The sequence below is a fragment of the Sarcophilus harrisii genome, chromosome 5 (genome assembly GCF_902635505.1).
Source record: "Sarcophilus harrisii chromosome 5, mSarHar1.11, whole genome shotgun sequence".
NCBI lineage: Eukaryota > Metazoa > Chordata > Mammalia > Dasyuromorphia > Dasyuridae > Sarcophilus > Sarcophilus harrisii.
In genome coordinates this window covers 192,758,813-192,775,435 of record NC_045430.1, presented here as the reverse complement: position 1 = coordinate 192,775,435, position 16,623 = coordinate 192,758,813, and the positions used below count along the sequence as shown (strand labels likewise).

Genomic DNA, 16,623 nt, shown 5'->3' with positions numbered 1-16,623 from the left:
ACCAACAATGTATCAGTGTCCCTGTTTTCCCACATCCCCTCCAACATTCTGCATTCTTTCCCTGTCATTCTGGCCAATCTGACAGGTGTATAGTAGTATCTCAGAGTTGTCTTAATTTGCATTTCTCTGATCAATAGTGATTTGGAACACTCTTTCATATGAATAGTAATAGTTTTAATTTCATCATCTGAAAATTGTCTGTTCATATCCTTTGACCATTTATCAATTGGAGAATGGCTTGATTTCTTATAAATTAGAATCAATTCTCTATATATTTTGGAAATGAGTCCTTTATCAGAACCTTGACTGTAAAAATGTTTTCCCAGTTTATTGTTTCCCTTCTAATCTTGCCTGCATTAGTTTTGTTTGTACAAAAACTTTTCAATTTTATATAATCAAAATTTTCAATTTTGTAGTCAATAGTTGTAATGGGCTGAGGTTTGAGTTGATGCACTGAGGTCCCAAGTACATGAGGCTAAATAGTAATTGGGCTATACTCTATTAATGTACATGATTGGATAAAGAATGGTCCCTGCCCACTCTCTGTGCAAGTCCTGATGTGTTGTATAGGAAATGACGATTTTGGTGGGTGGAGACAGAGACAGGAAGAGAAGATGGGGGAGATTGACCTTGGTTCCATAGTCCTAGCTGCTGGTCATGTGGCTGCTGATCTAGCTAGCTTCTTGACTCAGCTGCACACATTGCTACCACCGATTATCTTCCATCTCTGATCTTTCTTCACTGAGAATAAAGACTGACGATTTTCCCCTAACCTGAATTCCTGACTCCTGCTGATTTTAAAATACGCGATCTTCACAAATAGTGATCTCTAGTTCTTCTTTCGTCATAAATTCCTTCCTCTTCCACAGGTCTGAGAGGTAAACTATCCTATGCTCTTCCAATTTATTTATGATCTCATTCTTTATGCCTAGATCATGAACCCATTTTGACCTTATCTTGGTGTACAGTGTTAAGTGTGGATCAATGCCTAGTTTCTGCCATACTAATTTCCAATTTTCCCATCAATTTTTGTCAAATAATGCATTCTTATCCCAAAAACTGGGGTCTTTGGGTTTGTCAAACACTAGATAATTAAGATTATTGGCTGTTTTGTCCTTTGAACCTAACCTATTCCATTGATCAACTAGTCTATTTCTTAGCCAATACCAGATAGTTTTAGTAATCGCTGCCTTAAAATATAATTTTAGATCTGGTACAGCTAGGCCACCTTCATTTGACTTTTTTTTTCATTAATTCCCTTGAAATTCTTGACCTTTTGTTTTTCCATATGAACTTTGTTGTTATTTTTTCTAGGACATCAAAATAGTTTTTGGGAAGTCTGATTGGTATAGTGCTAAATAAATAGAATAGTTTAGGTAGTATTGTCATCTTTATTATATTTCTTCCCCCAATCCAAGAGCATTTAATATTTTTCCAGTTAGTTAGATCAGACTTAATTTGTATGGAAAGTGTTTTGTAGTTTTGCTCATAAAGTTTCTGATTTTCCCTTGGCAGATAGATTCCTAAATATTTTATACTATCAGTAGTTATTTAAATGGGATTTCTTTTTGTAACTCTGACTGTTGGATTTTGTTAGTGATATATAAGAATGCTGATGACATGTGGGTTTATTTTATAACCAGCAACTTTGCTAAAATTGTGGATTATTTCTAAAACTTTTTGTAGAATCTCTGGGGTTCTCTAAGTATACCATCATATTATCACAAAGAGTGATAATTTGGTTTCCTCATTCCTATTCTTATTCCTTTAATATCTTTCTCAGCTCTTATTGCCATAGCTAGCATTTCTAATACAATATTAAATAGTAATGGTGATTGGCAACCTTGTTTTACTCTAATCTTATTGGGAATGGTTGCAGTTTGTCCCCATTACATATGATCTCTGCTGGTTTTAAATAGATGCTACTGATTATTTTAGGAAGTCCATTTATTCCTATACTCTCAAGTGTTTTAATAGGAATGGATGTTGGATTTTATCAAATGCTTTTTCTGCATCTATTGAGATGATCATATGGTTTTTGTTAGTTTGGTTATTAATATGGCCAATTATGCTGATAGTTTTCCTAATATTGAACCAGCCCTGCATTCCTGGTATAAATCCTACTTGATCATAGTGTATTATCCTGGGGATGATGTTCTGTAGTCTTTTTGCTAATATTTTATTTAAGATTTTAGCATCAATATTCATTAGGGAGATTGGTCTATAGTTTTCTTTCTCTGGTTTAGGTATCAGTACCATGTCTGTGTCATAGAAGGAATTTGGTAGGACTCCTTCATTCCCTATTTTATCAAATATTTTATATAGCATTGGAGCCAATTGTTCTTTAAATGTTTGGTAGAATTCACATGTAAATCCATCTGGTCCTGGGATTTTTCTTGGGAGTTGTTTAATTGCCTGTTCTATTTCTTTTTTCTGAAATGGGACTATTCAAGCAATTACTCCTCTTAGTCTGGAAGTCTATATTTTGGAGGCAGTCATCATTTCACTTAGGTTATCAAATTTATTGGGTAAAGTTGAGCAAAATAACTCCTTATTATTTCTCTAATTTCCTCTTCATTGGTGGAAAGTTCTCCCTTTTCATTTTTAAGACTACTAATTTCATTTTCCTCCCTCCTTTTTCTAATCAGATTTACCAAAGGTTTATCAATTTTATTGTTTTCATAAAACCAACTCTTAGTTTTATTTATTAGTTCAATAGTTTTTTTTTTTTTTCAATATTATTAATTTCTCCTTTTAATTTTAGAATTTCAAAGTTTAGTAATTGATTGGGGGTTTTAATTTGGTCTTTTCTAGCTTTTTAAGTTGCAAGCCCAATTTATTGACCTTCTCTTTCTCTATTTTGTTCAAGTAAGCCTCTAAGGATATAAAGTTTCCCCTTATTACTGCTTTGGCTGCATCCCACAAATTTTGTATGATGTCTCACCGTTGTCATTATCCTAAGTGAAGTTATTAATTGTGTCTATAATTTGCTGTTTCACCCAATCATTCTTTAAGATGAGATTATTTAGTTTCCAATTACTTTTTGATTTATGGATTCCCTAACACATAAAAAGACTTTTGCAGGACTTCAAAAACTCAGGGGATCATTGGATTCCCTGACATGTGAAACAATGGACAATAGATTGGTTTTGGACTATCTCTTGGCTGCTGAAAAAGGTGTATGTGTGACTGTTGTTTACATACCCACCTTCTAGGACTTCTGGTGATCTTTTCCCAACACCATGTTGATTTATATTGTTTGCTATTCTGCTACCTGCGTGTACAATTCATGTTTGTTACACCACATCAAGCCTGCACTGACTGAGGGGAGGGTCATCCCTAATAGCCTCTGGTTATTGCTATGTGCTTTGTAATCCTCCCAGGCTGATAGGTTTGATAATAAGACCCTTCAGCCCAGAAACCCTAGCAACCCCATTTCCCTTTGGTGGCTTTCTCCCTTCCTGAGGATGTCAGGTGGGGCGTGATCATCTCCTTTTATGCTTTCACCGCTTTTCACGGAGAAGTCAGGAGGCTGTGATCACCTCCTTTTGGTGCTTTCACCTCCTTCTCTGAGGAAGTTGGGAAGGCTGTGATCCTCCCCTTGGGGGCTCTGACCTCCCTGAAGTCAGGGATGGCATGACCACCTGTGTTCTAAAATAAAAGCGGGGAGATGTAATGGGCTGAGGCTTGAGTTGATGCACTGAGGTCCCAAGTACGTGAGGCTAACTAGTAGTGGGCTATACTCTATTAATATACATGATTGGATAAAGATTCCCTGCCTACTCTCTGCAAGTCCTGATGTGTTGTATAGGGAAATGACGATTTTGGTGGGTGGAGGCAGAAAAGAGGGAAGAAGGCTGGGGGGTGGGGCTGGGTTGAGACTCCCGAGCTTCTGGTTGTGTTGGCTGCTGGTTGGAGCTAGCTTCTTGACTCAGCTGCACACATTGCTATCGCCGATTCTCTTCCACCTCCGATCTTTCTTCACTGAGAATAAAGACTGACGATTTTCCCCTAACCTGAATTCCTGTCTCGTGCTGATTTTAAAATACACGATCTTCACATATTTACACCTAACTTTTTGTTGAATGTAATTTTTATTGCATTGTGATCTGAAAAGAAAGCATTTACTATTTCTGCCTTCCTGCATTTAATTTTGAGGTCTTTATGTCCTAATATATGGTCAATTTTTGTGTAGGTTCCATGAGCTTCTGAGGAGAAAGTATACTCCTTTCTATCACCATTCAGTTTTCTCCAGAGATCTATCATACCTAGTCTTTCTAATATTCTATTTACCTCTTTAATTTCTTTCTTATTTGTTTGTGATTTGATTTATCTAAATCTGAGAGTGCAAGATTGAGGTCTCCGCTATTATAGTTTTGCTGTCTATTTCTTCTCATAACTCTCTTCTTCTCCTTTGGAAGTTAGATGCTATACCACTTGGTGCATATATTTTAATACTGATATTGCTTCATTGTCTATAGTACCTTTTGCAAGATATAAGTTTCCTTCCTTATCTCTTTTAATTAGATCAATTTTTGCTTTTTACTTGATCTGGATGGATGCTACCCTATTCTTTTGACTTCACCTGAGCAAAGATTCTGCTCAGCCTTTTTCCTTTACTCTGTATGTAACTCCTGTTTTAATGTTTCTTGTAAACACATATTGTAGGGTTCGCTTTTGATCAGTCTGCTATCCGCCTCCTCTTTTATGAGGGAGTTCATCCATTCAATTTCACGGTTAAGATTTATTCTGTTTTCCTGCCTCCTATATCCCCAGATTATGCTTTTTTTCTTGCCCTCCTTCCACTTCTTTAGTATTAACTTATTTGGTCCCTACTTTGTACCCACTCTCCCTCTTTAGTATCCCTCCCTCCTCCCTTTGAATCCTTCCTTTCTTGTACCCTTCCTTATTACTCTTTTTCTTTTCTTTCCCTACCTTTTAATGAGGTGAAGAAGATTCTCCTTAAAACAAATTGCAATTATTTCCTTTTGGGCCAACTCTGATTAGAGTAAGGTTCCAAAATGTTCCTCCCTCCCTCTAAATTCCCTCATTGTTTCCTTTTCACGGCATGAATTTCCCTCTTTTATCTCCCTTCCCTTTTCTCTTCCTTTCCATTTCCTTCCTTTATGCTATATCAGTAAATCAAATTTTTAATTGATTTTTATATTAATCAAGAATACAGTTCTCAAATTCCTTTTTTTCTACTTGTCTTGAGTCCTGTTGTGGGAGATCCAATTTTGTTTAAGTCTGTTCTTTAAAACAGATGGAATTATTCCGTTCATTAATGCCATCTTCTTCCAGGAAAAAAATGCTCAGCTTACTGGTAGTTTATTCTTGGCTCATTCAAGTTCTTTTGCCTTTAGGAATATCAAATTCCGCCCTGATCTTTAATGTTAGCAGCCAGATCTTGTGTCCCTTATTGTTGGCACCTTGGTATTTGAACTGTTTTCCTGGATGCTTTCGTAGAATTTTTTCTTTAATCTGAAAATTCTGATTTAACAATATTCCTCGAGTCTTTATTTTAGGGTCTTTTTCAAAGGTGTTATTGGATTCTTTCCAGTCTATTTCCTTCCGGTTCCTTTACTTCGGGCAGTTCTCTTTAATATTTCCTGTAAATGTAATTCTGACTTCTTTTTTCAATTTTTTGTTATCCGATGATCCTTAGGTTTTCTCTCCTTGATCTATTTTAGGTCCGTTTTTTTAAGTAAATATTGACATTTTTTAATTCATTTTTTGGTTTTGCTTATGATTTTTTATAATTATATTTCTATTTTCATTCATTTTTTACTGTATTTCTTAATTTTATTTTATATTCGATTGAGTTTTAAATGGTCATTTTGTCATAAATTTTTTTTCATTTACTAATTTTTTTTTTTTAGTAAGTTATTTTCTTTCTCCAATTCACAATTCTGTTTCCCTGCAATTTTAGGAGTTTTTACCTTTTCAGTTCACAGTTCGGGATTGTTTTTCTTTTCCACTTTGTAAATTTTTTTCTTTTGTGAGTTATATGTTTTCTGTATTCTCTTGCTGCTTCTGCTTTCCTTTCCATTTTCTTCTAGTTCTCTTTTAGTTTTAATAGTCTCTTCTGAGGCCTTTTATTAAGGGACCAACATTGTCTGGAGCTGTGTACTAATTGGTCTCTTCAGGGTTGAAAAGCTGTTCCTCTTCTGAGTAAACTATCAATTGTCCTTTTGATTTTCTTTCATTTTTAAAACCTGTAGGATCTGCCTTCAGGATGGGGAGGTTACCAGTTTCTCTGCAATAGTGGGATGATGGACCAGTAGTGTCCTTGCTGGGCTGTGCTGCTGAGCAGGGAGTACTGGAGTTCTGAAAGGTTCTTCCTGGAAGCCAGGCCTGGGCCAGGGCTGAAAGTGCCCCAAAACCCTTGCTGTGTAGAGGCTGCTTTGCTGGGCAGCAGTGGGTTCACTGCCCAGCCAAATCCCACCTGGGGCTGGGGTAGCGTTTGAGCTTGAATGGGTTCGGGAACCGGATTGCTGCTCCTGGGTTTAAGCCTCCTGTCCAAGGATCTTGCCCCAGGTGAGCCCTACCTGCATTAAGGCTGCCGGCTTGGCCCTGCCATGTGGGTTTTGTTACTGCCCCATAAAGCCCGACCTGGATGGGCTGGGGCTGGTTTTCGGTCTCTGGGAACACTTCTGGGTTTTCGAGTTGCGACAGCAGTTTGGATAGAAGTCTGTGTTTAAGTACCCTCTTTCAGGCTTTAATTTTTGGTTTATTTTGTAATAAGGCAAAGAGCATTAGCCTCTGGCAATGGCTCTCCCTAGCCACAGAGAATAACAGCAAGTCTTGTCAGGGAGTAGTTCTCCTTTTAAGCTGTCTTTTTGCCCTTCGGAAAATTTTGGACTTTAGGTTACCTTGTAGGTAAGTTGGTATGGCTTCTTGATCTTATGAATTTAAGCATGTAAAGTTTTCAGAGCTGGATAATAGTTGGTTATAGGGAATGAAGAGCTTAAAAGTATTCCTTTATCATTCTCTGTCATCAACTATTTTGAGAATTATATATGGAAATGAATCTGTATTTAGAAATAAGAGATTTCTTTTTGAAGTAGATTAAATATTTATTTGTTTCATTTCGAATAATTTAACTTAAATAAGTTAAAATGAATAATATTTGGAAATAATGAAAAACCCCTCTTAGAAAATTAGGAACTTAGTCTTGACATAAGATTTTCAACAAGGGATGTTGTAATCATTTTATTAGCCAAAATACCTTTGTTTTAAAATATATTAAATAAATTTTTATTGATTAGAAGAATTAAATAATGATTCTACCATGTCATTTCTGTATATGATTAGGTTCAAGAACAACAATATTGATAATTAGAATAGATTTGTGCAATAATCATTTTCACTTATTCAAACAATATTTCAAGCATAGAGATAAACAATGAATGACAATAATCAGCAAGCCTGCTCACTTGCTTGGAAATATAAGTAAAATTCCCCTTATATCTTCTCCATGGAAATCTACCCAACTTTATTAGATTATGACGATAAGTGATTTTAACTGGGCACTTGTATAATTCCACTAATTGTAGAATTAGCTGCAATAGTTTTATTTTACTTGGTAATGTTTTCTTGGACTTCATAATATTTTCTTCATACTATTCAATATTTTCACTCCATTCTGTAATATTTCTTTGTTTAATTTTTTTAAAAGTTTAATGTTTAAAATGTTAAAAAAAAAAAAAAATGAAGTGGAAAGAGAGAATGTTCATACCAATCTGCCATAAATTAGACTTGTCATGTTTCTGGGAGAGATAAGCAGTAGTCTCACCCACTTTAGGTCTTCAAATGGAAGTTAGATGGGCACTTTTCTTTCCAGTGCCTGAGAACAATACCTGACAAATAATAAATAGATACTTAATAAATGCTTATACTTTGATTGATTCAGGTACAGATTATACTAGACAGTCTTTCCAGTATTAAGGTGCTTTGATTCAATGATGTTTTGTTCTGATTGTCATCCAATAACTAAAAACCTTCTCCTGAAATACAACTTAGAGAATCATCTTAAAAATACCAAGAACATTAACTTTAATATCTTTCCCTAAAGAACCTGACTTTTAGAAAACAAATTTCCCCTTTTATAAAGTTTCAGATTTTGTTCTAATGAAATCTGCCATCAACAGAACTAATCTCATTTAATCATAGAAAAATAGAATTCAAAAGCTAGAAGGGAATCACTAATAGCTACCCTAATTAGAAAGTCTCTCTATAACTACTTCAACAAATGGTTGTCTAGCTACTAATTAAGTATCTTCCTTCTCTTAAGGAGACAACTTTAATTTTTGGACAGTTCCAACTGCTAGAAATATTTTCCTTATGCACAAAATCAATCTAACTTCTACCCACTTGTCCTAGTTTGTCACTCTGGAATAGTAAAAAGAAATGTATCTCTTTTCCCACAACAACCCTACAAATATCAAAGAAAATTATCTTGAGTCCACACTGCCTCCCACTTGCATCCCCCTGTAGTTTTCCTTTCTCAAGGCTAAACATCCCAAGAATATTTTGTCTAATTTTGCTAGAAGCCAGGCCTCCTTATCATTTCTGGACATGTTCCTGATGCACTGCTCTTGAACCAGTTTCTTCCAATGGGATCCTTATACTCTACTCCCTCAGTCATCTAGTTTGATAGTAAACTTTTCCCCTTATCTTTCCTTAGACCAGGCCTCTTTGATGCTGTGCTATCTCCTCAGCAAAGCCTGCTTTCCCCTAACTCTGAGAGGTGAGATTTTGCTTCACTTTGGTGGTTCCCTCCCATGCCAGCTCCTGTTTTGTATTAACATTTTGTGTTGTCTTTCATTAGAATGTACACTCATTGAGCACCAAGAAAATCTTACTTGCTTATATCTATCTCCAGTACTTAATACAGAACTTACAAATAGCAAACACTTAATAAATGTCCTATCTATCTATCAGTTCATCTATTTTTCTATTTCTATTTATTTACATCCATTCTGGAATGTACTGGAATCAATTTGAAGATTATGAGAGCTGATTATCAAATTTTCAGTGTGAACATTAATACTTCAGAAATCAACAAATGCTACAAATCAAGGATTGATTTATGTTTTGTTGATTGTCTCTAGACTTCAAAAGTAATGGAAAATAGTGATGCTGATAAAACTTTATACTGTACTATTTTTCTTTTTACATTTACCCGTATACTTCTCTGCTTATTTCTCTATCTTTAATTGATCCTTATGCTATAAACTGTATCCCTTTAATCTTGGGGGGTGGGGAGGGTTGATGTAAATTGTGTTCCCTTTAATCTTTGTGGGGGAAGGGTGTCAGAAAGGAATCTTTGGGGGAAGGATGGTCCAGAGTCTCAAATGCTCCTGGCCTCTGGGAGGGACCCACCCTCCTAGGGGAAACTTCCAGATAAGTAATCTCATTCACTTGGATATCTCAGCATGGTCAACTCCTCTATTGAGCTGAAGATTAGTCCCAGCTCCAGCAGGACAAACCCAATAAAACCAAAGGCCCATTTCCGTTAATTCCTAATCAGAAGTTTACCAGCTAAGAAAGCTGTTTTCTTAGCATAAATAAACCCATTCTTGCCACAAACCTCAAGCCTGTATTCATTGGGGTTTGTGAATTTTTTCTCAAAGCCTGCCACCGGCCAAGTGGATCCCATTGCTATCAGGGAATCTCTCAACCCTCAGTTGTCACACCCCATCTTACATGAATATTTTTTTTTTGACATCGAAGTCTTATTTAAATCAAAAGATAAAGAAACTTATTTTTGGAATATATGCCTGAAAATAATAATTTTGAGAAACCCCCAAATCAGAGAATGTATTCAATGATAAAAACTAATGCCAAATATATGATATGGTTTTGAATCTCCTTACGGTCTTCTGGATCAAAATGTGGCTTTTTGCATTTTTTTACTTGTCATGTAACAGGAGAGTTTTTAAGGAAGGTATATCCCAAAATTCCTTTATTGTCATGAAAAAAAAAAATCTACTACTTGGCATTTGTGGCTGCCTGAGTCGGTATTTTGTTGTATTATTAGAACCTCTAAGATTGATGAAGCAATCTTTTCCAGAGCAAGCTAAAGAATTACAATTGAGTACCTTGCATTTAAAACTTAACCTTTTTAATGCTAAATTCAGCACTTTATCCACTATGCCATGCCCTCTCTTAGTGAATACCTTGCTTGGTTCCAAAGAACATATTGACTATCACCTTCATAAAAGAACAGTAACTTAAAATGTCATAATTTGTACCTACTTCCCTATTTTTGAGAAGCTCTGGAATTCTAATTAGTCTTTGTTTATCAAGGATGGTTTGAATTGTTATGTCACAGTTCTCTTATTGTCCTGACTCAGTTTCCCTAATTATCCTGACTCAGTCCTGCCTCAGTTTCCCTGCTTCTCAGTTTTGCAAAACCTCCACTCCTTCTTTATCAGAATACTTGATAAGTATAAAAGATCTTATGTTTTAAAATATCAAAATGCCTGTCCCCATCCCAAGCTATCAATATATCAGATACCATCATATCAAGATACCTCTCCCCATGTCCAGGGTGTCTCCCCCCATTATGTCATCCCATCTCCAGAGGCTCATCCCACCCTGTTCCCACTCTCAGCACCCTGACTCCACCCCTACCTCAGTCTACCCTCTGCATCTGAGCCACGTGTATATATGTCATTGAGAACTCTGTTTGCTGGATTCTTGGAGACAATAATTTCATTCAGGCCTGATACCAAACCATGGACCAATTTGATCCCAGTATACTTCTCCATTTAATAAATCATTAAATACTCTCTGATCTCTATCTTGCTCAATTTCTCCAACATTACAGAGTTTCTGTCTTTTAGAGAAGGACCATTTTTATCTTAAAGATCCTGTTGGGAATTATCCCAACATTTCCTTCTTTTTGAAACATAGGATTTAGAGATCAAACGAATGTAAGAAATGATCTAGTTCAGTACACATTTCAAAAAGAGGAAACTTAGGGTAAGAGAATGGCATTAATGATCATAGAGCACAGTCAGAATTTCAACTTAACTCTGTCAATCCAGTCCAATAATTAAGTATCAACTATGATCAAGATACCACCATATATTGTGAAGATAAAAATAATATGAAAAAGAGTTCTGATGCTTGTTTAATTAACACCTTTTAAGAGAAACAATCTAAGACCATTTTTTTCTATATTGAAGGAAGAAAAAAAATCATCTAAGTGATCAAATGTTAAAATAACCATTTTTAATACTACTCAGGTTAGTTAAGTTCTAAGAAATTAGAGTAGGCTCTAGAGAGCTTTAGTTAAAGCTAGTTTAAGTAGCTCCTTTAGGATAAACTGGGGACAATTTAATCTACTCTTCTTCAAGGTGAGTTTCTCTGGTTCACTAAAAGGTCCTATAGCTAACTATAACTGTTCTTATTCACTAAATGTAATTTATTTCACATTACTAATAGAAGAAGTTAGAATATGAATTTAGATTAGTGTCTTGAACTTATTCAGCATTTTTTGGGAATATTGTGGGAAAAGTATTGGGCTGAGAGGTTCAATGCTGATGATAAACTAGTTATGTGGCCTTAAGTGAGTCATTTAATTCCAAATAAATAGCAGCCACACCCACCTAATTCACAGAGTTTATTGTGAGGCTGGATGAAGTAATGTATTTGGAAACAGTTTGAAAAATCACAAAAATGCTGAATACATGAGAAGTTGACAAAGTTGCTAGCCCTATGGGAAAACAGAAGCAAAAAGGAAAACAAGTCTGGCATACTTTAAGGGTAATAATATACATAGTATGAGCAAAAATTTTTTTACCCATCCTTTGCTCCCTTCTATTATCAACTATCCTTCATCACCTCTATCTCTTTGCAAAAGAGATTATGGTCCTCCACTCAATTGTCAGGAAAGATTCCTTTAAGCAAAAGTTGATGAAGTCTGTTATAATTTTTTGAGATCTTTTTTTTATCAAGGACTATAAAATTCTGCTCTTTGTTTTCAACTATATGTGACTGACTAGCTCACTCAAGGCAATTGATATTGATGTCTACTTAAAGCCAAGTTCATAGGAGCATAGAATTTGGAACCACAAAGAGGCAATGAAGTTCATTTTAGGAAGGAGAAAATTAAGACCCAAAAAAGTTAAGTAAATTATCCAAAAATATGCAGTAACACTAGAGCCAGGATTCAAACCCAGACTCCCTGATTCCAAATCTGGTTCTCTTGCTACTATCCCACAGCATTTCTTTCCATTTTACTGGGTGTAGATGTTTTGTATATATGATAGGCTTGTTTTGCCTTTAAAGTAGGTGCACTGATTTTCCTCTGGCTCAAACTGTTTTATAACCAAAGCTTCAGACACATATGGGACAATTGATTCCTTAGACTGGTTTAAGCTTATTTATATAATTACACACACACACACACACACACACACACACACATACACACACACAAACACAGAATCAGAGAAAGTTTCTTCAGCCATTCTGATCCCTCATTTCCCTTTAGAAATGTATTTATCTTAAAAAAACAAAACAAAACAAAAAAAAAACAAGTATTTGGAAAATAAAAGGTCTGCACAGTTGCATAAGCTCTAAATGAATAAATGGTCTTATTCTTCCTCTTTCTCACTAAATTAATTCACATAGTTGTTTATTTGACATAGATGTTGCCAGTGTCTCCACAATGCATAAGACTATGAATAAGCACTCCTCTTAATTGTAAGACTTTTCTTCCCTGGCATTAAACAAATTGACAGTTTTACTGCATTGTGCTAGAACTCCATATGCGATTTTTCTGAGTGATTCTTCTAATATAAAAATACTTTGTTTTAAAAGGAAATCGTTCATTTGAAGATATGGGTGAACATGAAAAATGTGGCAAATTAAATGATGAAATAGGATTTGTTTTTTAGATTATGTAGAATGTCACAAACAAAAATGAAGCAAATTTGGGAAGTTTTGTCCCTCTAAGTGTGTCTAGTACTCAGTGTCTCATCTCTTGCTCTTACTTTCTATATAAAACTCAATTAAGAGTTTTGATATAGTTACAAAGGAGGAAAGTGATGTGGGTAGTGCTGGCCAGTTTTGAATCTTTGAATCTTAGGAAGATTTATAGATGTAGCTGTCTCCTTGTGTGACTCATGAAGAAGTCAGCTTTGACTTTAATTCATAGAATTGCCCAAGCAGCTTCTGCCAGGCTCCCTTCACTTCCTTATTCCTCACACTATAAATTAGAGGGTTCAGCATGGGTATTAAAAGGGCATAGAACAGTGAGATCATCTTCTCCTGAAGGATATTGGGGGTTGAGTGGGGCTGAATGTAAGTGAAAATGGTCATTCCATAGCACAGAGTCACCACTGTTAGATGGGAAGCACAAGTCTGAAAGGCTTTCTTTCTTCCCTCTGTAGACTGAATCTTCAGGATAGTGGAGATGATCTTGATATAGGACAGCAGAACCAGCAAGAATGGGGTCATAAGTAGGATAATACTAGAAGCCATAATTGCAACCTCATTGGAAGATGTGTCCACACAGGCCAATCTGACTACAGCTAAGAGCTCACATGATATGTGATCAATGACATGATTTGTGCACGTGGGAAGCTGGAAGGTGATGGCAGTCTGCATGAGAGAGTTCAGGGAACCACTGACCCAGGAGGCAGCCACTAGCTTGGTACACAGACCCACGTGCATGATAGCTGAATAACGCAGCGGGTTACAAACTGCTACATAGCGGTCATAGGCCATTGTTGCCAACAAAACAAATTCAATCCCCCCTAGACCCAGAGAGAAAAATAGTTGGGCAGCACAGCTCACACGTGGAATTGTTTTCTTTTCTTCCAGGAAGTGTGCCAGCATTTGGGGGACAATGCTTGTAGCATAAGAGACATCAACAAAGTTGAGGTTGGTGAGGAAGAAGTACATGGGAGTATGCAGCCTGGAATCCAGCCTGATGAGAATGATGATTAGAATGTTTCCAAATAAAGTCAGAAGGTAAATGGACAGGAAAAGAACAAAGAGAAAGATCTGGGTCTTCAAGTCACTAGACAGCCCCAGGAGAATGAATGAATTTACCCACGTCTGATTGTCTTTTCCCATTAAATGGTGAAGGGCAATCTGCAGGGAGAAACAGAAATAGGAGACATCAGAGAATTTGAAAATCAGGGTTTTCAAAGCAGTATGTTTCTATTGCACCAGGATTTTTTGTTGAATATCTTTGTTTGGAACAAGTAGCTTAATGGGTTCCAAAAGAATGTGGTTGGAGGAAATAGAATAAGTATTGATCTCCTGTACAAGGATGTGTCCAAATCATCTGATTAACCATTTTGAAGGAATGTTGCCTAACAGATTCCTCACTATATAGGGAGATTGATTAGAATAGATTAGACCGATTAGATGAAAGTCTCTTCCAGATGTGATTGTGAATTTAGTCCCTCTAAACATTAGTTTCACTCCATTTCATGATTATTGACTTAACTTTTTACCTGGACCAGTGCACTGAAACTTCCTCTCTCAGCACCATCACCTTAGATCTCATCTGTCATCCACTAACTTATGAATTTTCAATCTCTCTTTTAATAGTGATTTTTTTCTGTCAATCTAAAAGGATACTTGGATAATCCAATTTAAAAAAAAAAAAACTTTCTTCTTCTAATATCAAGTCCTCTGTCCCACCTCTTCTACTATCAAACTTCAAGAAAGAAAAGGCTAAATTTACTATTTCAATAACTTTAAAACGTATTTATTAAGCCTCCAGTGTATGCAGAAAATGGCATTAGACCTTTGTGCAAAAATAATATTTAGGCACCTTTTGTCTTTATAGCATTCATAGTGAGTAAACAGATGTAACATTTCATTTTAGGCATTGATGAATCAGCTTGAAATGAGGATAGAGAAAAAAGCATTATATAAGGTGATAATACTAGACTCACAAAGTGCTTTAATTTTTGATTATAAGAAATTCTTTTCAGTTTCCTAATGTGTAAGAGATATCTATAATACCTCTATCATTTAAATTGAGAATAATTTTGTCAATATTATGGAGAAAATTAGTCCAATTATTAGCCATATTTATTGAATACAGAAGGGAATAAAAGAAAAGCTTATGATTAAATATCACATAAAAGGGAAGATATAATCATCAGTGTGATAAAAAACTCTTTGAATATAAGATTAAAGGAGCTGTGGAGAAAAAGGCTATTCTGTTATAATCATATACAGTATTCTGTGTACAGATGACATACTGCTGGTCTGAGGGCAAGAGGAAATGTGACATAACAGAGAGTACTGAATTTAAACCAAGAAGATACATAATAAATGCCTAGCAAATATCTTTGACTGACTGACCAACATACCTGAGTTCAAATTCCAAGTCTGATACTAGCTTTATGACAATGACCAATTCAAACTCAATTTCCTTATCTGGAAAATAGTGAAGACTACTTCACAGGGTGGTTGTGAGAATCAGATGAAAACCAAAGTGATTGGTTAACACTAAAGTGTTATATAAATGTCAGTTATTTAAAATGGTGATTTTTATCTAATTTTGCATTGAAAACATAGTGGAGGTGGGGCAAGATAGTGGAGCTTGCCTGAGCTCTTCCCAGTTTCCCTCAGAATCAACAATAGATCAAGTTTCTTAATGGATTGTAGAGAGACAGAACCTACAAATATTGGGAGTGAAACAATTTTCTAGCTTAAGTTATCTTGAAAAGACTTCAGAAAAATTCTCTCTCACTTGGGCAGGAGGGAATATGGCCCAGCAGAACTGTGATAGGGGAATCTAGTGGGAGGCCTTTAGCCAAGATACAGACCAGCAGCACCAGCCCTTCTGTTCTGACTTAGAGTTCCAGTGGCTCAGCAGGCCATCTGGGAGACCTTCAACCCTAGCTCAGAAGGCAAATTGTGAGTTCCCCCATAACTACCAGTTAGGACTAGTCCAGGCCAACCCAACACAGTGGGATTATCATCTGCTTCAGCATAAAAAGCCAATGAGAAGCCACTTTTCCTGCTTCTCCTTGCAAAAGAAGTTTGGGACAATCTCCCCTGTATCCTAGGAGCAGAGCTCAACTTTTAAAAATGAGAAAAAAAGCAAAAAGAGCCATAACCATAAAAAGTTACAGAAACCCAGAAGAGGGCAGCAATGGCAAACTATCTACATGTGAAATGTCAGAAGAAGGTGATGAACTGGTGTCAGGAGCAAAAGGATTGGAAGAGCTCAAAAAGGATTTTAAAAATCAAACAAGAGAGATATCAAGAAGAGGAAAGAAACAAGAGCTGTGTAGAAATTTGTCCCATCCTATAGAGAACTAAGAAGGGAAAAGGGGGGAAAAAGGCAATAACAAAAGGTAACAAAGAGGGAGAGCAGACTGAGGGAGATGGTGATCAGAAGCAAAATTGTGATGAGAAGGGAAAGGAGGAAAGAAGAGAGAAAAGTATAAATGGGGGAAAATATGACAGAGGGAAATAGTCATTAATCATAACTGTAAATATGAATGTGATAAACTCTCTTATAAAACAGAAGTGGATAGCAGAGTGGATTAAAAGTTAGAACCCTACAATATGTTGTTTACAAGAAAAACATTTGAAACAGAGAGATATATACACAAAATAAAAGTAAAAGACTGG

The 16,623-nt window shown here is 35.9% G+C and overlaps 1 protein-coding gene across 1 annotated transcript; it reads right to left on the bottom strand.

Annotated features, from left to right (window-relative positions):
- Nucleotides 1-13,137: 13,137 nt before the first annotated feature.
- LOC100923011 (olfactory receptor-like protein OLF3) lies at nucleotides 13,138-14,094 on the bottom strand. Its single transcript, XM_003771716.1, has one exon. It carries the CDS (start codon nucleotides 14,092-14,094, stop codon nucleotides 13,138-13,140), a length of 957 nt encoding a protein of 318 aa, XP_003771764.1.
- Between the last annotated feature and the right edge of the window lie 2,529 nt (nucleotides 14,095-16,623).

What these genes read in the sequence shown, in the direction of transcription:
- LOC100923011 (XM_003771716.1), bottom strand. Translation starts at nt 14,094, where the DNA reads ATGGGAAAAGACAATCAGACGTGGGTAAATTCATTCATTCTCCTGGGG.